Source organism: Aplidium turbinatum, chromosome 4 (genome assembly GCF_918807975.1).
Source record: "Aplidium turbinatum chromosome 4, kaAplTurb1.1, whole genome shotgun sequence".
NCBI lineage: Eukaryota > Metazoa > Chordata > Ascidiacea > Aplousobranchia > Polyclinidae > Aplidium > Aplidium turbinatum.
Window position 1 is genome coordinate 30735738 of NC_137475.1, and position 24921 is coordinate 30760658.

The window sequence follows — 24921 nt, forward strand, 5'->3', positions numbered from 1 at the left end:
GCAAAGACACAAGCACTAAAAGCATCATTATTCATCTTCAAAAACTTTTTTCCGTGTTTGGAATGCCAGCTTATGTGCATTCGGACCGAGGATCAGCGTTTATGAGCGAAGAACTGAAACGTTTCTTTCATGAAAAAGGTATCGCTACAAGCCGAACCACAAGTTATAACCCCACTGGAAACGGTCAAGTCGAACGTATGAATGGGACCATATGGAGAGCAATCACTTTAGCCCTTAAAACGCATGGACTGCCGAATAATTGTTGGCAAGACGTGTTAGATGATGTACTTCATTCTATCCGCACGCTGTTATGCACAGCAACAAATCAAACGCCACATGAACGTCTTTTTGCATATCAACGCAGGTCAACAACTGGAACTTCCATACCTTCATGGTTGACGACGCCAGGCCCCGTTCTACTGAAACGTCACGTCCGAGCATCAAAATATGATCCACTAGCAGAGGAAGTAGAACTCATTGAAGCAAACCCCCAGTACGCTCATATACGATTCCAGAACGGCAGAGAGGACACAGTTGCTCTTAAAAACCTGGCCCCAACTTATGGTGAAGAAGCAGAGATAGCAGAACCAGAGTCACAAGAGAATACGAATGCTGATGTTTCCAACTGCTTTAATGATCACTCAAGTAATAACGAAATTCACCAAGAAGTTTCTGAGAACAAGGAAAATTCATCAAGCGGGCCTACTGTTTCAAATCCCTCAGATACCGCTACACAAGTTGAAAACGACTCACAAGGAAAGACGGAGCTTCGGCGCTCGCAAAGAACAAAAAGACCTCCTGACCGATTCAACCCATCTAATTACCTGTAATTTCAGACTATCGTGATAATTTGGCAAAACATTTTAAGGAGGGAAGAATGTGGTACTCGATTTCGGACGTTTCTGTCCTGAAGCGCTTTGCGCTGACGCTGATTAATTTGTACGCTTACTTTGTTTGCCACAGTTGAGTTCTGTCTTGTGTACTGAGCTGCAGTTGCTTTGTTTAGTTTAACCTTTAGTAGAAGTGTTGTTTGTTGAGTTTTGTGAGTTAACCTTATTGTGTTTTAGGTTTATGCAACTTCTTAGTTAATTAAAACCAACTTAGTTTGTGTGACTAAATGTATGGTATTACAATAGTCAAATTTATCTTACGTTTTTTAATTTGATTTTTTTAATGATTTTTTTAATGATTTTTTTAATGATTTTTAAATTGATTTTTTTAATAAATTTGAAGTTTTTTAATTAGTTTTCGACACGTACGTGTCGAAAACGTTTGAGTTTATTTTATTTTAATTATGTTATATTTTGTGTGAAATAAAGTATGCTAAACCCGCTAACATAATAATATATTACATGATACATAATAATAAGATTCAGATGTTTCATTTTTAATAACTGCTGTGACTGTGTACTTGAGTTACATCTCGGAAGAACGGTTTTGATTTTCTGCTTTTGAAAAAATCCTAATTTGGTGCATATTCGTTGGTTAAGTAGCGGCAGCGCTACAAAGTGTTCTTAAAGTCTGTATCCCAGAATATAAGAAAAAATATTATTTTTGTATTTCCTTTTCAGATTGAAAACTTTTTATCTGCTTCTTTAACTACTCCGCTAATGATCGACTTTAAGCTTTCATATCCTGATGACATTGTTGAACAATCCTCAAATGTAACTGGAACTGTGTTAAGACGAGGCAGTGAATTTGTTGTGACTGGTCGGTTAAGATCTCATGCAGACGTAACAGAAGGTGATACGGTGAATGTTTCAGTTTCAGGTAATGTTGAACTAATTTATTTTCAGTCTCAGAAAACTTTGCCAAAAAACGTTTCTTTTAGGTGTGATCGATATATTTCTAGTGTCATGATGAGGAAGTGTTGCGGTCTTCATTCAGCAGAGTTTTTCACAAAATCTTTTATTAAAGAAAAACCTACATGACTTAAGCAGTAGATTAACGTACAGAACTATCCTAAAGCACTTAAACTAAGTTAAGCACAAAACTAATCTAACACTACTAAAGCAAATATAAAGCCTTTTTAACTTTCTACTTAATTTAAAAAGTCTACTCATCTATGCATCACACACTTTTGCGTAATTAAATTATCCAGAAATTATATACTTTGTCAACAGGTTTAACGAACAGACGGTTTCTAAATGTTTCATACAATGCATTGGCACGGAATACAACAAAATGTTCAGGAGAATCTAACGTTTTTAAACACAGTAATGTCTCTGAACTTCTCTACGCTCTTACCCGCATCGAAGAATTGAAAGAGAAGTTTCAATTCGCAACCACGGAAGCGGATAAACGTCTGTTTAGAGAGGAAGCAGTTGATTTGTCGCTAAGGTATCTTCATTTGTCACTCACTAAGCAATTAGATAATGAGCACCCGACTTTTAAACCAAAAAAACATAGCCTGCGTTTGAGCAGCAAATTTCAAGGACAGCTTTTCATTAGCGGTAACTGGCGGATGAAAAAAGTCACAGAGAACAACGCATTAAAAAGAGGCACCTTCAGTTTATCAATCCTTTTGACCGGCCTACGTCAGTGGTTTGAAGTCTCTGCAAGTACGTGAAACTATCAGGATGCTCTGTAAGAAGCTTACCCAGTCCGAGAGTAAAGATTCCTTCAATCAAGGCTGTTACCTAAGGTAGATTTTCTAGTTTTCTGTTTAATTTTATCACTGCCAATCAAAGCAAAAGAAATGATTGCGGCAAGGTATTGTTTTGAGTGAATGAGAATGAAGGCTATGCAGAACTTAGGGATAGCAGAACTTCAACCTCACTCTCTCGTTTCAGACTTGAAAGTTGATTGGTAGAACGGCTGAAATACAGCAGAATGACTATCAACTCTTTTACACGTTTTTATAGGAGAGAGGGCTTTGGGCCATGGCCTCCTTCCTCCTTCAAAAAATGTAAATTTTTTTTAGTGTTGTTGTGGTTGTGGAGTGCAAACATGTTGCTGTTGAAGAGTGGTCTTGGGTAGCGGGGTCGTATTAACCGCCCCTTGTACCCCAGCCCTCGGGGGAGGAGGAGGGTCACGGCTGTTTAGATGCCCACTCATTTCAGTTGTTTTATGTTTTTTGATTGTTTGAACTGAAAAAAATGTGGTAAATATTGCTACAGAAGCTCAATATTCAATATCTTAAATCACACAAGGCCCTATTTACCGCTTTCAAAACCCCGGCTAGTGGAACCACATCTCTGTTTAGGAGCCTACCTATGTTCATAATTAGTTGGTACAGCATTTTTAAATAAAAAATGTAACTAAACTCAAATTTCATAGCTTAGGCTGCATACATCGGGTTTGCAGCCTGTTGATTCCTTTGAAATGACTATTTTAAATCAGCGAAACGAGTAAGTCTATATTATTTTGTTGGAGTTTACAGAAGAAGTAATACTACGCTCTCACTTTCTTAGAAAATGTCTGTCAACGGTTAATAGCACACGACTTGTCCAAAAGTAAATGCTCGTGAAACAACGAAGATGCTCAATAAGGGTTTTGCATACGGAAAGATAGCTCTTTGCATAGCCCTTTCATAGCCCTTTTGCATTGTTAGTTTGTGGAATCAGCTGATGTTTTTGATCCGAATTCACAACCAATATTAAAAAAAAAAACTTTTTAGCCACTTTTACTAAAAATTAGAGACCCACTAGTAAGTTTCGGAGAGTGGGAGGCGAGATGGTGCTCACACGGCCCTGTAAGGTAGGCTTTATTTTATGATACGTTCAAAGTGCGATATTTTTTGTTTAAATTACGATACCGCAATTACATCGATATTTAAACTGTCACAAAACGGATCTATTTATGCTTTAATTTAAGGACATTGTCTGTTAATCCAACTATTACAGTTTCACTTATCCGTTAGGCCTAATATTATGCTTTTCCCAATCCAAAACTAAACAGTGACATACGCAAAGACCATGATAGTTTGTATTTCACCAACAAATAGCATCGGCTACATTAAACTTTGTTTAGACTATACAGTTGCATTAGGTTAGGCTACTCTTGATTTAAAAAATGTCAAATTAATCGAACGCTCCCCTCTCCCAAAACCAAAATCATGCGTATGCCACTGAACGTACCCTCAATCCGCGTGGTTTACTGGGTTCAATAAGCTAACTATGTCTTCTACCTAAAACGCGTCGTCAATAGTGTTATAGAATATCACATTTTTTGTTTTTAATACAAGATCTATCTAAATGAGTAAACTAGTTATCGTCAATGCAAGCTGAGTAAGATAGACTAATCTTACACAATATGACTTACTGGATATTATTAGCAAATGGGTGTTTTTTCAATTTGTTTTCGTTTCGAAAAAAATTCGAATGCCCCCCTCCCACCTTTGAGAACATACTGCGTGCGCCACTGGACATACCTGAGGCCTACTTGGGTTCTGTGCTTGATACGCTATGCAATTATAACGTAGATTTTTTTACATATGAATCCACTATATTAGGTGTTGATGTAGGCTAATTGCGAGTATAACCTAATTACTAATGCTTGTCATTTTATCACAGCTATTCTTTGGTTACCAACTTTACTGTCCTTTTATTTGAGGAAAACAAATCTGATATCCGGGATGCTTCAATTGGTCCCATACTAGCACGTCCCACATTTTCGCCGACTCTGTTTCCAGAAACGGACAAACCACTCCCATGGATATTTCAAGTAGGTTAAATTGTGACAGAATCAAATGACCATACCCCTGTAGGTCTGAAATCTGCATTGTAGCTTATTCCCGATCATGGCGAACTCTAGTGACAGGCCATGACATCGTTATGCGATTGCGGTTGGTATAAATTGGTAAATTGTCTACTGATGTTTTTTTTTTGCTAGTTGATGGTCCGATTGTCGCTATATGGTTTAATTTCATTATGTTTCTTTTCAAAAATACAATAGATTTTTGCAAAGCACTGGTTGTGAGATGCGTTTTACGAATCTTGAATGTTTTGTGAAATTTGAACGCAAAGTCATCATTTATTGTAGTTTGTAGATAATAATTTAATCAAGATAGGAAACGTGGTGCTATCTGCATAATGCGCAAAACTCATTAAATATTATTTTATTCTATTTTTAATGAGTAATGGTTTATATAAATATTCCACTAAATATTGAAAAGATAATAAAGATCAAAAACGATCATTCAAGTGTAATGTAATGAAAACTACATCGGCTTTCAATCACGTCTTAAGAATTAAGATCGCACATTGGCAAGGCCTGTGTGTATAGATCGCTATGCTCCCCATCTACAAACAGAAAAATCACAAGGTGTTGCTGGTGAATAAGTTGACCATATCATATCAAAATAGACACAATAAAGGACATCAGATCCTCGGCATAACGTTCCTCCATAACTTTTTCTTGACAAAGCCCAGGTTTTAAGCAAACCCCGTTGACCAACGAGTCTGCTACTTGTTTTGTAGTCAGGAATTAAACGAAAATTTCGATTCACTCTCTTATTATGCATTCACCCTATTGTTAATATCTTTTATGATAGTCTATATCAAATCACTATAAACTTTTAGATTGATTTTAGCAGATTCTACTGATTATGTTATTACAATTTTTTTACAGGGTGATCCACATTTTCTGATTACTATCAACAACAACCTCACAATTTGTTTTACGTTTGGTGGAAGTCCCGGAAAGGTCGGGTGTAGTTAGGCTAATGTCAAGCGGCGGTAATTAAAACGTAAAATTGCCTATCGTAAATTAATTTTATCTAAAGTGTCTAAGAGAAAAATTGTACTTTCTGTATGGCCAGGCAGCACATACTTCGTGGTGCAGAAGTCGCCAATCCAAAAATTCAATTGCGCAAGCCTACAATTTGTAAAAACATTAGGTAGCCTACCAACCGCAAGGCAATAGATTAGTCATGACTAGCACTAGACTAATGTTTCATATAGCCGAATTTCATTATAGTACCGATAAGCTACCATTAGTAAGATTCAAAAACAAAAAGCTGACTCGATGCTTGCTAAATTCTTTAGTGACTTTCCAGTACGGTTCTGAAGCTTAGCATTTATGGCTGTATCATGACCACATGACATCGCTATTTCTACTCCATTTGTAGCTTACTTCTTTTTCGTGCAATATAGTGTCTATTTGATGGCAAAGGACACTAAGACTCCAGACGACTATCTTTGTTGCTTAGGTAATTGAAGTAAGCTGGTTGTAAGACAAAAATAGCTTTTCGTAATAAGGCTGATTGCAATAGTGCAGAAACAGTAATCTGCTTTAAAATGTAGAAATGAGTGTTCTTCCTGGCAGTCAGCAGCAGTGATTGAGACTGCACTTGCTAGAACAACGAGTAGTTTGCGATTCGTTAACCATCACGGTGTAGCTTCCACGCTAGCCATAAACTGCCAATCAACGATAGCCTATATCTTTCGACAGCCGATTGTAGCAAGAATTGACAGCGATAAAGACAGGTGTCTATCGCTATTAATTCTTGTTACAATCGGCTGCCGATAAACAACACCTACAGTAAAATGTAACATATCATTTACTGTTAGATCTATAGTCTTATCAGTGATCCAAAGCACAAAATTGACGTCAGTGGGAAGATAGTGTCTGCTCCTCCTCGTCCTGCCGATGAAGTTTCTGACATCCACTGCTCCAACAAACCACCGTTGACATATTTTGGTTCTCTTGTGTTTTCTTTTGCAAGAAAAAACATCGCTTTTGTGGTAAGAAAGTTTATCACTTTTTATATATCCTTTCAGATTAAACAGTGTAATCCGACGTGAAATGGCAAGTGGTTTTGCTTACATTTCCTACGCATTATTATTGTAACTGTCTCCGCGCCAGTGTAGCCAAATCGTTTGGCATCCGCTGGCTTCGATCAGTCTTTCAACAAGGTTGATAGGATGTCCATTGTCCAAGCTGTTTTGTCCTTTGCGATGTTTTGCAATCGATGGAGATGTGGTGTGCTGAGTAGGGATCCCAGGCCAGCTTTTCTGATGTCAGATCTCAGCAGTTGTAATAAGTTGGTACGGTGACGTCCGGTTCGGCCTTGGTACTTTTTGCTGCCAATTATTGCAAATTCAAGGGCTTTCTGAGGAGGTGAGTCCTGGTGAAGTCTCAGAATGTGTCCAAACATATTTTCTACGCATATTGATCAAAAATTATCTTCATCTTGCATTGAAGTATTCTCTCTTGTGGAAGTTACCAAGGTCATAAATTAAAGCTATTTGAAGATAAATCTATTTTTACAGTACCGGTAGGCCTACATTTTTTCCTGTGCGAAAATGATACAGCAACGTAGGCTACTTTCGTCTAGCTCTAAACAGACAAAACATTCAACGATATACCATACTGTAACTTACATAACTAGGCTACAGCAAGCACAAAAAAAATGCAGTTTATCAAAATCAAACACACGTTTGCTCTGACACAAGAAACTTATGATAAATTAAACAATTCTTAGAATCATCAATTCAAACAATTCTTTGAAGAAATCAAACAATTCTTAAACTGTGGAATACAAACAATTTTTAAAAGACTGCTAGATTATTTAATGTGGCATATTGAGAAGCATAGCCTTTTGTCTACTGTAGGCTACAGATTAGCACCAGTGTTTCACACTTACGTTCAGTAAAGTTGTAGAATATTATTTGCATGATTTACAAGTAAAAAACAAACATGATATGAAGTCCACCATATCTATTTCTTTTTTAGGTGACTCCTCATAACATAACGATATACAATAACACAAATCGAAAACATCTTAAAGTAATGACTTATCCTACTTCCGACAACATAGTACATCTAGAAGATTCCAACACGAAGATAGAAGTGTATGATGTTTCTAAAATGCACTCTTACGTCAACGTCACACTGCGAGGTGTAGCAACATTTATGGTAAGTTTTTCAATGATTGCAATGCAGACTGATTCCTACCAAAAAGTTCAAACCTGGACCTAATAAAATGCAAAAATGTTGAACAGTCAAACCCTTTGTCTGTCAAAGCCTCTATTTACAAAGGATCAGCAGTGTAAGATTATCAAAAAAGACATCAAGTTTTTGCTTACCGTATAAAACCCTTTAAAGTATTTTCTGGAACAATAAACAGATTGTAGGTCAGACTATATGTGCAGCCATAAAAATATATGTAAATTGACTTTACATGAAAAGAAGACAGCTGGTTCAATTTAATAATTTTCATCACCGTTGTAGTACACACGAAACCGGTTAACCGCAAAGTCAATTTACTAATTTTTTATGTGGTTAACCGTTATACACATGCCCAATTTACCGATACTCCAGGCTTAAGATTTAAAACTGTTAAGGATATTTCATTGCGGGATGTGAAGCTCCGCTTTTCCACATTAGGTTAATTATCATCAACACGACATATTTTCTAAGCTTGTTAGAACCTTGCTTACTACAAAAACTTCGCATTCCTTCAAAATTTGCTTCTATATTCCTACATGAACTACAAAAAGTACAATATTTTGTGAATCAGAGAAAAGTGAACTTTCTTAATGTTGCAGAAAAGCGAATGTAGCTTCGCATCCCTAATCGATTCTTGTGCGATAAAACAATACATACGTTTTTTTTGGTATGGAGCTAACGGATCTTCTCTGTATTATACAACAAATTTAGCGTAATCATACAACTTTGTTACTTATAAATATAATTTTGTACCGTAGACATGGCTTACTTCTTAATTTTACCTTAGGTTAATCTTCACCGCACAAGAGACTTTTTGTACCTTAATCATACTAAACCGGTTGCTGATCATTTGGATTTGGATGTTGTTGGAGCTGATCAATTTTCCTCTCGATCTGGGGGAATTTTTGGGCAGTTTACTTTGCAAAGGCGACAAGTTGAAGCAGAAATCAACCGCGTAATTTTGGATAAAAATCAAAGTGTTTTATTATACAAGTAATGCTATTTCTTTTTTTGTCACTCAGTGATTCATGAATAGATTAGATTTACACGTAGGCTATCGGTGCTCGTACGCAAAGTTGGTGTTAGCAGATATGCCGTCAATCAGACAAAAGCGTTTATGACTTGTGTATATAGATTATTTAGAGTGGCTCCCCTTCGACTATAGCCCTTGATTTTTCTCATGATGATAACAGTAAGATGCTCAAGAGATAAATGCTTCCGCCCTTCTTAGGGCTACGCCTGCTGAACTGAACTCATTTAGATTCACCATTGTCTGTTTTTTTAGAATAAGATTGAATGTGCTATTTTGCGTAGCCTTGCTGCAGAGTTTAGCAGTTTAAATGTATATTCTCAAAAAAGTATAATTTTATTAAATCGAATTATCTGATTTAGCATATGTCATGTTTTTCAGGGGCCATCGAATTAACGTCCAACGCACTGAAATGGTTGATCCACTAGTAAGGCGGCACAAGTTGAAATGCTGGTATGCTTGTGACTCAGACCTCCTTTTGGGTAAATCAGCGAATTACTTTATATCTTCAAGCATGTTTGACAATGAGTTTATGGATTTCTTGCACACACAAATACCCGGATTCAGTTAGCTTCATTCCAAACATGAGCAAAGCCGCTATTGAGCACTGTAATATTGTATTTTGTCTTGGAAAAAAGACTTTGAACGTAAAAGGAAGCTTTGAACTGGTTAAGGATTGTGGATTCAACTACATAGCCACAAGAGATGGGGGAGGGTAGGGAGGACGGTCGCTACCCCGCTGAAAAAAAGTCTCGAATTTGGGAAAAAATGTCCAGTTATTTGGGCAAATCAATCTTACCATGATGTTTCGACATCTCACCAGTTTACTAACTCTACATAATTGTTATAATTTATGAGATACCTTGATATTTTCCAATGACTGTAAAATGTTTTATCATTTATTTTGAAAACTATTGCATGTGGTATTGCAATTTGGGCAGAATGATAAGTTTCGATTCCTCAACCGAAAAAAGTAGCTGTACACTAAAACAGCACAGTTGGCAAACAAAGGTAAGAGTTATTCGCTAGCAAGTAGGCAACCTTTCTTTATGGGTAGGATTCAAAAGCTTGCTGGATACTGATAACCTGATGAGTTTTTTTTTTTCTCTACATACCATTAATGCAATTATATAAAATCATTTGGACTAAAATGTCAAGTTATTTGAACAAAATAAATGTTTACTGTGAGTTTTTAACATTATAGCCTACCAGTTTAGGAACGATGTAGGCTATGTGTTGTATTTTGAAATACATTAACATTTTCTTAGAATGTTAAATGTAGCATCATCAGTTTTGGAAGCTTCTGCATTTGGTATTTCAATTTAGGCTGAGTGTTAAACTTCGATTCAGTATCTGCAGAAATTAAATGTAAAAGAATGCAATTGGTAAGCAGATGTAGCCTAAGCTTATTTTAGATATTCATTAGGATACTAGCCTACATTTTTTTATCGGTACAATTTTGAAAGCCTGTTGGATACTGGCAACCTCACGAGGTTTCTGTTTTAGCATCGGAAATATGTGTAGGCTTATTTCATTTTTTTGTTTATATCCTACTAATGCAGTTATTTGTAAAAGTATTTGGGAAAAATGTCCAGTTATTAACGTAACGATGGTACTGAAAGATCATTGACTATGATTTCATTGTAATATTACATTAAATATTAAAAGTAGCTTTGTTCAAGGGTGCAAGTTTGATGCAAGAAAGATTCTATTTGATGGTTTATTTACGGTAATTGGGACACAGACAGGTCTATGAATGCAGATTAAAGTTAAGTCAGCCTTGTTCACCTAAGTTGAACGTTTTGTTGCCTGTGTTTTTGTACACTGCCAAGTGCCAAGTTGATGACTGTGTAGTTATTTGACCAGGAGTCGAGAACCCATGGCTCTTCGAGACGGCACCTGCCTCACAGATTTTTTTTCATAACAATTTAAAGCTGAAAATACCGCCACAAGGCACCAAATTAAAAGCATTTTTTTCAAAATGTGTTTCTCATCTTCAGCAAACACATAACCCCACTTTTACAACTCGTCACCTGCCACTACATGTTAGTTGTATTAAGTGTCAAAACATTATATGGTTTATACAGAAACATATTTCCAAAAATGTAGCTTTCATGGCTCTCTTACCTAAAGGTTTCCGACCCCTGTATTAGACTACAGTATACACCACCTAAGAGATTGTGATTAATGTTGCGTTGTTGAAAGTACATTTGTACAGACAAACTTTTGCCAAATTTTGTTCGCCCTCCAAAACGTTTTACTCTCCTATGGCTATGCTCAACGATATACATGGTATTTTCTAACCTGGTTATTGGTCACGAAAAAAATGTTTTTGATTTAAAAACGTGTGAAAATGCGTGTCCATGCAAATTTTTAGACAATGCGTCATCTCACTCGTGCATAACTTTTGTTCTGGATCAATCATGTTCATGTAACATCAATTTATGAAAAGACTGTAATTTGCTGTCACTATGCATTGTATGTTGTGTGATTAATTTCAATTATTGTTACACGTTAGATTGGTAAAACTAAAAAAATGTCTTGGCTGCGTTCAGACAATGCTGCAATTTGTCAGTCAAAGCGAAAAACATGACTGTGATAACAATGGTAGATGAATTATTAAAAGATCTATAAACTTCCCAATGAACGAACTAAAATCTTGTCTTCCGCGATTAGCCACCATGCAGAGAACAACAAAAAAGCCGTTCAACAAGCTGGTTTGAAACATATTTTTCAAACAGAAAAATGACAGATTTAGATGTCATACCTTAGCTTGTTCTATGATGTTTCAGTTTTCTAGAACGAGCCTTTTCATCAGTAGCCAATGTTACTCAACAATCTAACTAAGTTACAATTACATTTTCTACCGAGGCTATATCAGGGAGAGTAGGCAAGGGTCACTCTTCTAAATATAGAACAGTTAATTCTTTCAAAAACATCGCAAAGATACAAATTCCTTAGCTCTAACAAAATTTCATTTATTAGGGTACTCGAAATCATGAAGTAAACATTTTACACCAGAAACTTCTTCCATTACGCTTCTGCCGACCCGGCAAGTCTGTCTCTAACTTCACCTTCAACTGACAATACCTATAAACATGCATGGCGTTTTTAGCTACAATATGTCCGTGAAAAGGGTTTAGAAAACTTAATTAGGTTTTATGATTACCTATATTTTTGTAATTTTATTTAAAACAACCAATAAATATTCGTTCTTGATATAAAGGAACTTGTATTGATTTTTTATCGTATTTACTGAAATAACCTGTAGTATAAATAATATTTATATTAGGTTGTAAACCTGGTTTAGACAAATTGCACAAACTTTCATTTCGTTTAGCTACACTTTTACAAGTTTAGCTACAAGAAAACGTGTTTAATTTAGAATAACTGCTCGCGTCTGTCTTATAGTCTTAACTATTCTGTGGTGTACTTTAAACGCCATGTAGTAACACGGCATTTATTTTGTCAAGCAGTTTATTGTGTAGTGGTGTGTAGAAGGAGCGATCCATTTGGAGTCACCACAAGGCTACGTAGTGTGTATTCCTATTGCTATTAGAATATCGAGCATTGCGTTTCACTAACAACAGCACTTCAAAAACTGTGGAATACTTACCCAGGTAAAAAATACCGCGGCAGCTTTACTGACAATTTCCACTTCTTCGGTGACCAAGTCTTTGACTAATTCGTTTGCTGCCTCGGCATCTGCATACGAAATGTCGACAATATTTCGCTCAAGAACACGTCTCTTGATTGCCCCCTTTCCAGTTCTTCCAATTAAACCCTGGACGAGCTTCCAACTCTTCAAATAAAGAAGGTAAATCAGTGCCCCACTAATTTTTTTCAAAGCCATTTCTGATTGATATACGTTGTTGGGCAGTAAATTATCTCTTAACTTTTTTTTATATTTGCAGTCCGAGGATCTTCTGTGTGTTACTGGGCTGAACACCATTTCCAACTCAATAAAGAAGTAAAAATACGACTTTTACGTCAGTAACAAATTAACTATCACATTTGAATGCCACGATTACATTTACGGCCAAGTCAAAGGCTGTGTAAACTTCGTTTTGATTTGCTGCAAGAAAACCTATTTCTGATACACAAGCTCAGCCAGCTTTTTTCGTTGCGAAAGAAGCTAATGCAAGTGTGGCAACATTGTAGAGAGAGAGGTATTTTCTTAATAACCTACTGCAATTTTGTAAAGTTATCCCCAAAGTAAACAATGGAAAAATATTAAGTTAAACTTACTCTGATTTTTTCATGCTCTTCTCCAAGCAAGATGTAAGTAGCTTCCATAACTTTCCGAATAGCGTCCGGGGGGTTAGAATAACTTCTTACTTCGGATATAGTAGTTTGTTTTAACGACATAACAACGGACTTCATTCTCTCTAACTGTTCAAAAAGCGACAAAAGATCTTTTGCTCTTTTAATGTTAGCTACTAATGCTTCGCATCTATTCACGTCTGCTTGTGTGACATCATTTTCATCTAAAGCTGTAGTTACTGCGTCTAAACCAGTTTGAAGTTTTGTTCCATCTCTCATGTGAATGGCGCGGGTCAACCGTAATGTTAAAATATACAAAGTAATGTCAATCAGTTTCCGTTCGACCGCTTCAATATATTTCTTTGCTTTAGAGGGAATGGGTTGCGAACCAAACGATCTCTTAAATTCTTCTAAACTTTCTTTGATTTCATTTTTCATTGCAATCAATTGCGTTATCGGAATTGCATCGCTAAAAACATCAACAGAAAATTGAATAATTGATACACAATGCCCTTGACAAAAACAAAAAAAATACGGTAGATAAAAAGAAAAGGTTGAAAACATTCTACAAATATTTAACCCTTACTTGAAACAATGAAAACTATTAATACTACAAAAAGTGCTCAATGCCAAGCAAAAAGGCAAAGCAGAGCGAATTAAATCAAATATAGTTATTACTATCTGAAGCCTTTACTAATTGTTTCACCTAACGGATCATCAGAAGGTCTTATTCAAATAGAAAAGATAGGTCTTATTAGGTCTTATAGAACAAATAGGTCTTATTCAAATAGAATAGATTCTATTTGAATAAGACCTTCTGATGATCCGTTAGGTGAAACAATTAGTAAAGGCTTCAGATAGTAATAACTATATTTGATTGAACCCTTACTTGAGATATCATTTAAAAATAAAAAAATGCATTCTACGCTCATTAAACTATAGTAGCATGCTTTACTGAAACAGCATATATTCACACCAGAACATGTTCGGTAATCGGGGGAGGGAAGAGTATCTGAAAACTGTCTATCATCACTACACGCCGATCCATTTTTCTGGCATGTTATCATTTAAGAGAAGCACTCTTTCGGTGGAATGTGGCCAAACCTTGATCTGTTTCTTTTTATTCTGTGAAAATTTGAGGCCATTTCAGCATGCATTGCTAAAGTTATGGCCTTCAAAATGTGTCAAACGTTTTGAACTCCACCTACGAAAACCTACCATCACTACTCACTAGCATATAAAACAAAACATGTATTGTACGATGTACATACTTATGAAGATTGTCAATAAGATCATCCATCTTTGTCGATATGTTAGTTGCAAGTTTATTTCTTTTACCCGAATCTTCAGCTTCTTCTTTTGTGGTGAATTTTTCTTTTTCCGAGTAAGAAACCTGTTCTGTATTCTATAAAATAAATTTAAATTATGTCGGCTGCATAGTCGCGTGGTGAGAGCCCTAAAACGGCAATAGAAAGGGTGCTGGTTCAACACTGCTCAAGAGCATGCATCTGTGAATTTAGCAGGACACTTAAAGACATGCCTGAAGGTGGACGTGAAGATTGGCCTTCTTGCCTTCCCGTCTACTTGATCTAAATCTTCAACCATCAGGCGTAAGCCTGGGTACGACAAATAAAAAAAAATTAAATAGTGACAAAATCCGATGGTGATATATTTTTGATTTTTAACCTTTTTTCGAAAGTAGAAATACAGAAATTTTTAGCTGCAAAGCTTGGTGTATGGATTTGTTTTAACCTGTTCTCTTGCAATTAGATAACAGTTTTTTAATGCAAGTAGGCTTATAGGCTAACTTTGTTTTATTGTGTATGTAAATGACAATTTGTACACCTAAACACAGCAGAGCACAACAAAATTTGTAACTGTTAAAATTTATGTGCTTTATGGCCTAACTACCGTAGGAAGAGCCTTTAACAGAATAATTTTTGGGCCCTGTAAGCTACTAATGAGAAATTCGGACTCCAAATCAAAACAATTCTAAGAAAGACGCACAATAGGTTATGTAAAGAATAGGCGATAGTTTCTTTAAGTTCCCGGGCCTCTTAAAAAAGTTACGGGCCCCTAAAATCATTCAGGGCCCTGGTTCAAAAGCATTCTTTGGATACTCCTGTTAACGCTATTGACTGTAGGTATATAACGGAAACAACAAATGTCAAAATAATTAGAATTTTAGCCTACATGGCCCATTGGTACTAAAAAAGATATCTTACTGAGATTAAGTCTATGATCATATCCAGCAATTGAAAAATGAAAAAAAAATTCTAAGTATTTGTGGTACTCGATTTCGGACGTTTCTCTCCTGAAGCGCTTTGCGCTGACACTAATTACTTTGTACGCATACTTTGTTTGCCACAGTTGAGTTCTGTCTTGTGTACTGAGCTGCAGTTGCTTTGTTTAGTTTAACCTTTAGTAGAAGTGTTGTTTGTTGAGTTTTGTGAGTTAACCTTATTGTGTTTTAGGTTTATGCAACTTCTTAGTTAATTAAAACCAACTTTGTTTGTGTGACTAAATGTATGGTATTACAGTATTTTACAGGTGACATTCATCAATTTACTATAATTGTTAAATAAACTTTTCATTGCTTTGTTTACTTACCGCCAACTCGCGGAAAAAGTTCTCCTGTTCATTTGACTTTTGTAGGCCACCTTTAAGCGCTTTCTCTGCGGGCTGCGCAAATACCGAATTCCGTCTTGTACCTCCCAGTAATGAGTCACGTTTTCTTCCACCTAAAACCATGCCCATTTTTTGGTCAGGTATTAACGAACTGCGTCTTCTGTTAGACTGCACTAGATTTCCAAAAATACTTTTATCTGGAATGTCGGGCATTGGTGGTTCTCTTTCTTCCAGAGCACTTGCACCATCCGGCTTTGTTTTCATGTCCTCTTTTCGCTCCTTGCTCTTTTCAATGTAACCAGATTTTTCTTTCAACACTTTAGTCTCTATGTTTTCTTGAGTTTCGTTCTGTGTGTCTGCGTCACTTATTGAAGAAGAATCCTCATTGTTGCGGCCATTCAGGACATCATCTACAGCTGGTTTGCTTAATGGTGATGTTGATCTTTTCATATTTTTACTATTTGCGAATTCATTGCCATTGATTGCAGTTGAAGAGTTTATAAGCAAAGAAGTATCAGCGGTATCTTGAATTTCTTCATTAAATCTCTGCGACGTTTCCTCCTTGTTTTCCAATGTTGACTTTGCAAATGCATTTGTATTTTCTGCATCAGGTTGTGCTTCTTGTTCTTCTGAATGTGCAGCAGGTCCAGAAGTAAGCTTATTTGTATTTTCACTTGATTTTTTGTCATTGGATACCACGCCCGTTAACAAAGCCGTTTCAATGGTTTCTGCTTTTTGTTGATTAGAAATATTTTTATCTGCGGTAGACACTGAAACTTCAGCGTTTTCAGGTGAATTCTCATGTTCAGAAGACACGCTGTTTGCATGCAAAGGCATTTTGCTCATTTCTTTTGCTTCAGTTACGATAGGTGCTGTTGTTTGTTTAACAGGGTTCAAATTCATCATTGTATCTGTTTCATTACTGGAACGTGCTTCGTTCAGTTTTGGTAATGCTGTGACTAAAGCAGAGTTATTGTGTTCACTTACTTCTGCATCAGTAGAAATCGCACTCGCCAACGAAACTTCAGCATCTTGAACATTTGATATATTTTTATTTTCTAAAACGTTTATATCTTTTGCCACAGGAACATACGTATCTGAAGGGTCTTTTTTGTCATTAGTTTCCATGCCAACCAAAGCCTTATTTTCTAATTCCTCGTGATTAGTAATTGTTTTGTTTAGTTCAGACTGAGTGATTTCACTGTTTCTATCTTCAGTTTCAGCAAGATTTTCGTCTTGGGAGACATTTTGTTTTCTAAAATCTGACTTTTCTTCTGGCTTCACATCACAAGATGCTTGGGAAAGAGAATCAGGGTTATTTTTGACTTCTGATTCCGATTTCTTGGCAACCATTGGCATGAAAAATCCTGATAACACTCCAGTCACAATCTCATCTGCTAATTTGTCTGCTGCCTTTTTAGCGACTGTCTCATTTACAGAATTAACAATAGCAGCTTTGTTGGCAAAAGCTCCTGTTTCACCTCCTCCGTAGTCCTATATTTAAAATGACAAACATCGATGTAAAATTAGATGAAAAACTTTTACAAGTCAGAAATAGTTTTATTAGTACAATTATTACATTTTGTTTTTGACTGGTTATCTTGTTAGTGCTGTGATTTATACTTATACCCAATTGATTGGTGTTGTACTATTTATTCTCGATGGTGCCTTGAATAATCAAAACTGTACAGAAAGTTTTTTCTTGCTTGTTTCTTGTATGAATTCAACAAGTTCTACACTTCCTAGACTAAATTATTACGATTGAATTTACAAAAAGTGCTAACCAGCGTGAAACGAAGACACAACTTGGTCGTTCGTGAATAAACGAACAACTAAGGTACTTTAGTGTTCATTGTGACAACATACACTAGGTTGTAATCGAATCAGTTGCTTTCATTTCTGTGTGCCAAAACACATCCGCTTTCTTAAGAGTAGTTAATCCTTCCAACTTTGGGTCAATCTTAGACACTACGATAGACTCATAATAATTTCATTATTTACTCATTTCAGAAAACTTTTTCAAATTCCATTGCGCAAACACGGGCTAACATCAGGCGATACTTTTTGTAATAATTATTCTTCAGCATCAAATACAGTGCGAGTGCTACCACAATGCTTACACTTTCTTTCATGTCTTGAGTAGTAGTTTTTTCTGCATTCTCAGCATGAACTTTTTGGCGCTTTTTGCGTCGTTTATAGAGAAAGAATATTATCGTTAACGTTCCAAGTAAAAGTGCTGCAATGACAGGAATAATCCAAGTCATACTAGTTGCGGCCGTTTGAAAGTCCTTTGAACCAATAGTGTCACTAATCCCATCACCATTACTGTCCTGCAATAAATTATTGTACATAACTGCATTGATAAACAGTGTCTAACAACTCTTCGAGCAAACCGTTAAGTTTATACGTAGTCTTGGACTATTTTTTTTTTTGGTAGTAACGCTACTCTATTTCTTATTTTAATCCAAAGAACGTTATTTGACACACAATTAAGTTTCAATAATATTTTGACTTAACAAATTTAATTTGCAATAAAAGTTTTCATGCAGAGATTTTGCTTAAAGTGTTGTAAAAAAGGTAGCTTATAAAGTTTTAAAATGTTGTTGTTGGTATTTTTCCATTCCCAGTTACCAAACCCGAAGCGTCACTGCAATGATACACAGCACAAAATGAGCGCATAGCATAATGCGCAATTGCGCATACAAGTCACTATGTTACTATTAATCGTTTCAACCAATCCACATATTCAAACGTAATGTACTAGATAAAATAGTATCAGAAGCTCAATAAGTATTTTCATTACAAGGTTTTTAAAATACTGTCACATATAAAATTTGTAGGCCCAATAGGCTTCCCTGTATTTCTTAAAAGCGAAACAAGTTTTTTTCAAATGTATTTAAGTTCTATTTTTTTTAGTAAAATTTTATTGTTTCAATCAACAGATCAAATGCTCAAGGCTTTGTGATCAAACTAAGCGATCAAATGTTTAGGGTTTGCTTACGACACGGGTAAGAATAGGTTACTAAGAGTTGTTGCAGTATGTTTTGTTGTACGAGCTGAAGAAGTAACAGTAATATATACACTTTTGCACAGATAATATGCGCACAATAAGTATGATTTTAATAAAAGTAGCTTAAGATAATAGATTGAGTTTCACCTTTAGCAACATGATCGTCACTTATTTCACAAGTAGAGACAGAACGATCTGTTTCAGCCAATGCTGCGAGTTTGCTGTGGCGATAGTGGTTTATCCTAACGGTAAACCGCTTCTACCACTGTGAACCTGCAACATTAGTCTGAAACAGATTGTTAAATCTACACTTGTAAAATAATTAAAAATAATACTCTGAATTGAAAATCATATCCAACAAGTGTGCCGTTTGCAAAATGCGTTTCATTTCCACCACCATCATTTATTGGACTTCCATTTTGATCGAAAACAGGAGCAGTGATAATAGTTCCGTTTTCGTCAAAAACGTTTGTCCTAATTGGATTTCCATTTTCATCAAATCTAGTGGTCGTAATTTGTGTTCCATTTTCATCAAATACATTGATCGGAACTGGATTTCCGTTTTCATCAATCACATTGGTCGAAACTGGATTTCTGTTTTCATCACTAACAGTAGACGGATTTTCATTTATTGGACTTCCATTTCGATCGAAAACAGGAGCAGTGATAATAGTTCCGTTTTCGTCAAAAACGTTTGTCTTAATTGGATTTCCATTTCCATCAAATCTAGTGGTCGTAATTTGTGTTCCATTTTCATCAAATACATTGATCGGAACTGGATTTCCGTTTTCATCAATCACATTGGTCGAAACTGGATTTCCGTTTTCATCATTAACAGTGGACGGATTTTCATTTATTGGATTTCCTTGATCATCTACCAATATCTGTTGATCAGAATTATCATTACTGCCATCAGAATTGCCATTACCGCCTGTTCCATTTTCTCCGTCTAGTTGACCGTTTTGCGTGGTGTCTGCCTGAACATGAGCACAAAATAGTTGTCAGAACATTCCTTTGTATTGTTTATCCAATGTTTTCAACCATTAGCCTGATGACTTTAATTTCATTGAAAGTAAAGCTTACCGTGTTCTAAGGCTAAGCTACTCTTGATTTATAAATATGTAAAAGAAACAAAAATGATAACGTTCAAACCAAAGTATACGTTCACTGTACAGGCGAAATAAAATGGTTGGAGGGTCCAAGCCCTTTAATGATCTATTCTTTTTATTATTACCCTTCTACATCTAGTTCATGCCTATGCTTTCCAGAGTATAGAAAGTGCATCAAATTGACTTGAAACACAAGTCACTTTAGGGTGAGACTGACTATCTCAGGTAAAATGCACTCACAGTATTCTTGTTTCAATAAAGAGTTGTGAATCAACTACTGAAATTAATCACTTAAAATTCATTTAAACACAGACGTTTATTCAAAAAAATAGTCAACAGCAAACAAGCTTCAAAATCTGAAACAGTCGATAAGGCGATAAACGATGCAGTTTTGTCCTAAGTGGCAAGAGATTAAGAACTCGTAAATGGCTCAGCGAAAAAAATCTGTTTTTAGGCAATCTCATATCTACACAACTGTATCGTAGCTGTTTTATTTCTAAAATGTTACATACATCTATTTATAATGATTGATAGCTCTTTTCTTGTCACTCGCGACAAAGTATTTTAGGCATTTGCTTCTTGACTACTTTTTTTCAAAACAGACCACAAAAAACACTTTAGAGTTACAAACGGTGGCTGGTCACTAACATCGGAAGGTGACTGTTGTTCATTAGACGATGAGCTATATGATGCGGTGGAAGTGCGAACCCGAGGAGTCGTGCTTTCCAAGTCCTCTTCCAATATCAAATACGCAAATATCTTCACCACAAAATCCACATCGCCGCCGTTGACCACAGAGATGTAAAAGTTTAACCAGTTGTCCGAACTGTTGTTTGTGTTGTTGTCTGATAAACTTGGATATCGCTCTGGTAAGGAGCTTCCTTTGATCCACATTATTTCAATTCCCTGAAGAAATTGAGAATATTACAATATTCATTAGTATAGCATGTTAGTACACTTTTGAAACAATATACTACAATGTGGTGAAAAGCATCTAAAGACATCACAAAAATTAGAGATCAACAGAAGCAAAGCGAATTTTCATCTATCCTCAAAACTGTCCAGACTTCCAACATTAAAGAACAGGATTGACAATTGCGTAAAGGCATACTAAATGAAATTTTCAAACGGGAATTAAGCATTAAAATGCGTGAACTGAACATTCAAGAATACATTCCAAAAAAATTTACCGAAAAAAATTTGTTTTCAATGGCACTGGCAAGGCCCAAAGTCCAATGTTTCATTTATTTTTAGTCTTTTCAAAATGACCAAAAAGTGGAAAGACTGCTCGAGAATACGTCACTATCGACAGCAATAACAAAAGCCACGTTACCACATCTGATGTTTTAACTTCAAATCTAATGTTTTGAGCAAACTGTCTGATGTTTTGATGTTGAAATCCAGTGTTGTACGTTGACGCCGTCAATTTGACGGCGTCATTTGACGGCGTCAACTTTTTGTTGACGCTGAGGCTAGCGCCGTCAATTTGTTTTTCAGTTGACGGAAGTGATAGCGCCGTCAACTATTTTGCCGATTTTAAGCGTCAAGCGCTATGCGTCATTTTTTATTTTCATGGAAAAAAAATGAAAAATCTCGTTTCACAATTAGAGTTTCACCTATGGTTTCACAATGTATTCTGGCCAGCGCGACTCATCCGAATTACCGGCTTTTGCGTTGGTTGGAATGGCTCCCTGGAATACACGCGGAAGAAGTTCGCCAAATGGTGATCAGTCTAGGGCCATTTTTATTTTGACCTAAAAAAAAAATTTTTTGACTTTATTTTTATCAAATTTTGACTTTATTTTGACCTAACGAAATTGCTTATTTGTAAAGGTCACATTTCTTCCTTGAATTGATACTAGTTATCCAAACATAATAGTTTGTCGATTTCAGACCCAAACGTAATATTTTGTCGAAAAGTCAAGGTTTTTATGGATTATAAAAAATGCGTCGTGTTTTTCGGCAATAGGAAAATCTCCACAAATCTGTCTAACTTTTGCTGAAGACGATTTAGCTTGGCTATTCCTAAAATCCAAACTGTTGATTTTCGAAAAGACTACGTTTGTGAAGATGGAGCTTTTTATAAAAAATATTTAAATACGTAACAATGAATAAACAATGGGCAATTTGCGATAAAAGGTACTGCTGATCCGTCAGCATTGTGACATATTTCCTGCTTTTATGGGTTAATATGGTTTAATTGTGTCGCAGTTCCTGATTTACAATGCTTCCACGAGGATTTTGAGAAAAATTACTTTCAAGAAACACAAAAAGTTTGTCAAAAGCCATAATTTGACAAATTTTGACTTTATTGAAAATTTTGACTTTATTGTCAATTTTGACTTTATTTTGACCTATAAACTTCTTAGAAATAGTCCCCTAGGTGCTAAAAAATAACTTTATTCTTGGATTCGTGGATAGACGAGGTCCTTAAAAATTTTTGACTTTATTGACTTTTGCGGGCCCTAGTGATCACCCATGTATTGAGAACGAGAGATCAGAGACAGAAAGCGAAAAATCCATGATCGGCTTCGCGGAACGTTGAAGATACTTTATTTCAAGAGCTTTATGCCTCTGAAAAGAGCGATGTTGGTGCAGTGAACCTGGTTAAAAGATTTATACATGCTAAACTATCACAGCACGTTAGGAACAGTGATACCTTTCCGAGTAAACGTTTTCAATTTATTTTTGAAATACAACACACCAATACCAACCAGCGCTGCTGTGGAACGCATGTTTTCACTTGGAAATGACAATAGCCTAGGCTATGCGTCCCAAACGCAGCAAATTGTCAGACAAACGTTTTGCAATGCTTGCTTTTTCTGTAAGGAAATAACTAATAGGCTAAGCAGCTAATTACAATACAGTCTCAAAACATAATATCTGCTCTTTATTTTTAGCTATTGTTAGCCTAAACTTGGTTGAAATATTTCCGTTTTATGAGACGCTGGCAAAAAATAGCGCTAGAAATTAGCGCTGACGCTGACGCCGTCAATTTCTTCAAGAGCTTACGCAGTACTTTACGCCGTAAAGTTTTTAGGCAATTCGCGCTGACGCTGACGCCGTCAATTTATTTCAATGACGCGTACAACACTGTTGAAATCTGATGTTTTGATGTGCATACATACATAGCCTACAGTTAAATCGCCCGCAGTAACAACTATTGCTCGATCAGCTGATTGCTAGTCTATAGTGACGTAAACTGTACAGTCGCACGCTTCGCTGCTCACGCCCATTCACGTTTTGAAAGCTCTGACAAAAGCAGGCGCGGAATGCTGATCAGACCGCAATGGGGCAAAAATTTATTGAAAATTCTTTTATCGTAGCATGTTAAACACAATGAACGTGTACAATCGCCAAGTCAGGTTTTTTCTTTAGTATCCCTTTAACACAGTTTGAAATTTACCGTAGGGTCTAGAATGTGTATGACATCTACTCATTGATGTGAAAGGCTGCTCACATAGAATGTAAAATCTCTTTTTTAAGGCCACAGATCGTTAAAAACGTACAAAAAAATAAATAAATACCTCACCTCTAAAAGATCAAGAGCGAAGTCATAATAAGCCGAATTTGGTTCAGAAATAACTCCAGACATATATCCTTTTCCATTTACGTTGGCTGTTGATTCAAATTGAATGACAAGCACTCTATCCTCCAAAATTTGCGTTTCCAAATGACGCCTTCTACCGTTTGTTAGTGGAACGACTACTTCGACATTCAACTAAACAAATAATATCTTTATTCAAAATTAAGCCTACATCACCTTTTGTCAATCGATTTTTCTTTGATACGTATTGTAAATTAGGCTACAAAAAGAATTAATAGAATCTAAATTCCGTTTACCCGTTTATTTTAAATTTAAAAGGCACTATTATTACATTGTTCCCAAAACATTAAATTTAAAAGGTAATATTATAACCAAAACAATAGCATAAGGATTAAAAAAAAAACAGTTTGAGAACCTCTGGCTTATCCAATTTGTAAATCAAATGAACAGTTGACTTACTGGTAAGTCAATGTGCAGGTTACAAACGTTGTCATACATTTGTCGATGAACTACAGCTACAGTAGTCGTCGTCAAGTTAAGCAAGCTATCAAACGTTGGGATAGTCTTGCTGAGATAAGGATTTACGGAATTAATTTCTCTCAGTGCAGTGAGATTAATATTGTTTCCAATTCCAATTGAAATAATTGTCACATTTTTGTTTTGAGTCTGAAAAACAAGATAGTCCACTGCAAAAAATATTTTTTGTCACATCCAAACGTAGTGCGATGCGAGATGGTTTGAAGAGCTCCTCTCTCTCTCTAAATTGTTCTTTACTTTGTCTTACAAAATTGAAAGCATGGAATTCATTGCAATATAGTTCTAGTAAAATAACTAGTAAGCTACGTCATTAATGGATACAAAACAGCCGCTGAAGCTGTATTGAAAATAAAATACCGCCACGATTATATGACCCATTCCTGCATCTAAGTGTAGCCTAAGGGTTGAAATAAATCTTCGTTTTTTATCCATGAGAAGAGGCCACAAACTATAAAAGTTTGAAAGCCATCGGCCTTGTATTTTTATTGGACTTGTATTTAATAAGGCAGACGCCAAAGCGAGTAATCAAATCAGACGTTTGTACCCTGTAGACAAAATGCTACGTTTAACCAACGAAAGACCAGAACAGGCCTGGTTTTTGGGATTTTATTGGAGGGTGTTCTACATTGGTCTATGGTAGTTAAAGGACTTTAGAGACTTAAAAAATACAAATCTTGTCAGTGCGAAAATCCTGTATTTCAGTATAACAGTAGAGAATAAAAACTAGTAGGAGTCTTAACACTTGGTATGTGAGTTTCGGTAAGTTATGGAATGAATTGGTTTTCAATGCCTAAGTAAGTTATATGTTTCAAGAAGTTTCAACGTACAGTCGAATGTAGAAAAGTAGTTTCAAGTTTTTAAGATGAGAAGTGTGCTCCAACTGTAGAAACTCTCGTTGTGGGTT

The 24921-nt window shown here is 35.9% G+C and overlaps 2 protein-coding genes across 2 annotated transcripts in view; one reads left to right on the forward strand and one right to left on the reverse strand.

The window, feature by feature from the left end:
* The window catches only part of LOC145769326 (inter-alpha-trypsin inhibitor heavy chain H3-like), a 33125-nt gene extending 22613 nt beyond the window's left edge, over nucleotides 1-10512 (forward strand). The window contains exons 13-20 of the mRNA XM_082580926.1: nucleotides 1572-1770; nucleotides 2124-2340; nucleotides 4515-4665; nucleotides 5572-5646; nucleotides 6513-6686; nucleotides 7678-7860; nucleotides 8681-8886; nucleotides 9305-10512. Of these exons, the coding sequence (XP_082437052.1) occupies nucleotides 1572-1770; nucleotides 2124-2340; nucleotides 4515-4665; nucleotides 5572-5646; nucleotides 6513-6686; nucleotides 7678-7860; nucleotides 8681-8886; nucleotides 9305-9494 (1395 nt within the window). The 3' untranslated portion in view covers nucleotides 9495-10512. The remainder of the gene's footprint in view (nucleotides 1-1571; nucleotides 1771-2123; nucleotides 2341-4514; nucleotides 4666-5571; nucleotides 5647-6512; nucleotides 6687-7677; nucleotides 7861-8680; nucleotides 8887-9304) is intronic.
* A 1373-nt stretch (nucleotides 10513-11885) lies between these two features.
* LOC145768726 (uncharacterized) overlaps nucleotides 11886-24921 on the reverse strand; it is a 66218-nt gene continuing 53182 nt past the window's right edge. The window contains exons 12-21 of the mRNA XM_082580303.1: nucleotides 23940-24146; nucleotides 23466-23654; nucleotides 20582-20839; nucleotides 19160-19801; nucleotides 17935-18144; nucleotides 15797-17308; nucleotides 14458-14591; nucleotides 13172-13655; nucleotides 12540-12725; nucleotides 11886-12013 (exon numbers count right to left, since the gene is read on the reverse strand). Coding sequence (XP_082436429.1) covers nucleotides 11957-12013; nucleotides 12540-12725; nucleotides 13172-13655; nucleotides 14458-14591; nucleotides 15797-17308; nucleotides 17935-18144; nucleotides 19160-19801; nucleotides 20582-20839; nucleotides 23466-23654; nucleotides 23940-24146 — 3879 coding nt within the window. The 3' untranslated portion in view covers nucleotides 11886-11956. The remainder of the gene's footprint in view (nucleotides 12014-12539; nucleotides 12726-13171; nucleotides 13656-14457; nucleotides 14592-15796; nucleotides 17309-17934; nucleotides 18145-19159; nucleotides 19802-20581; nucleotides 20840-23465; nucleotides 23655-23939; nucleotides 24147-24921) is intronic.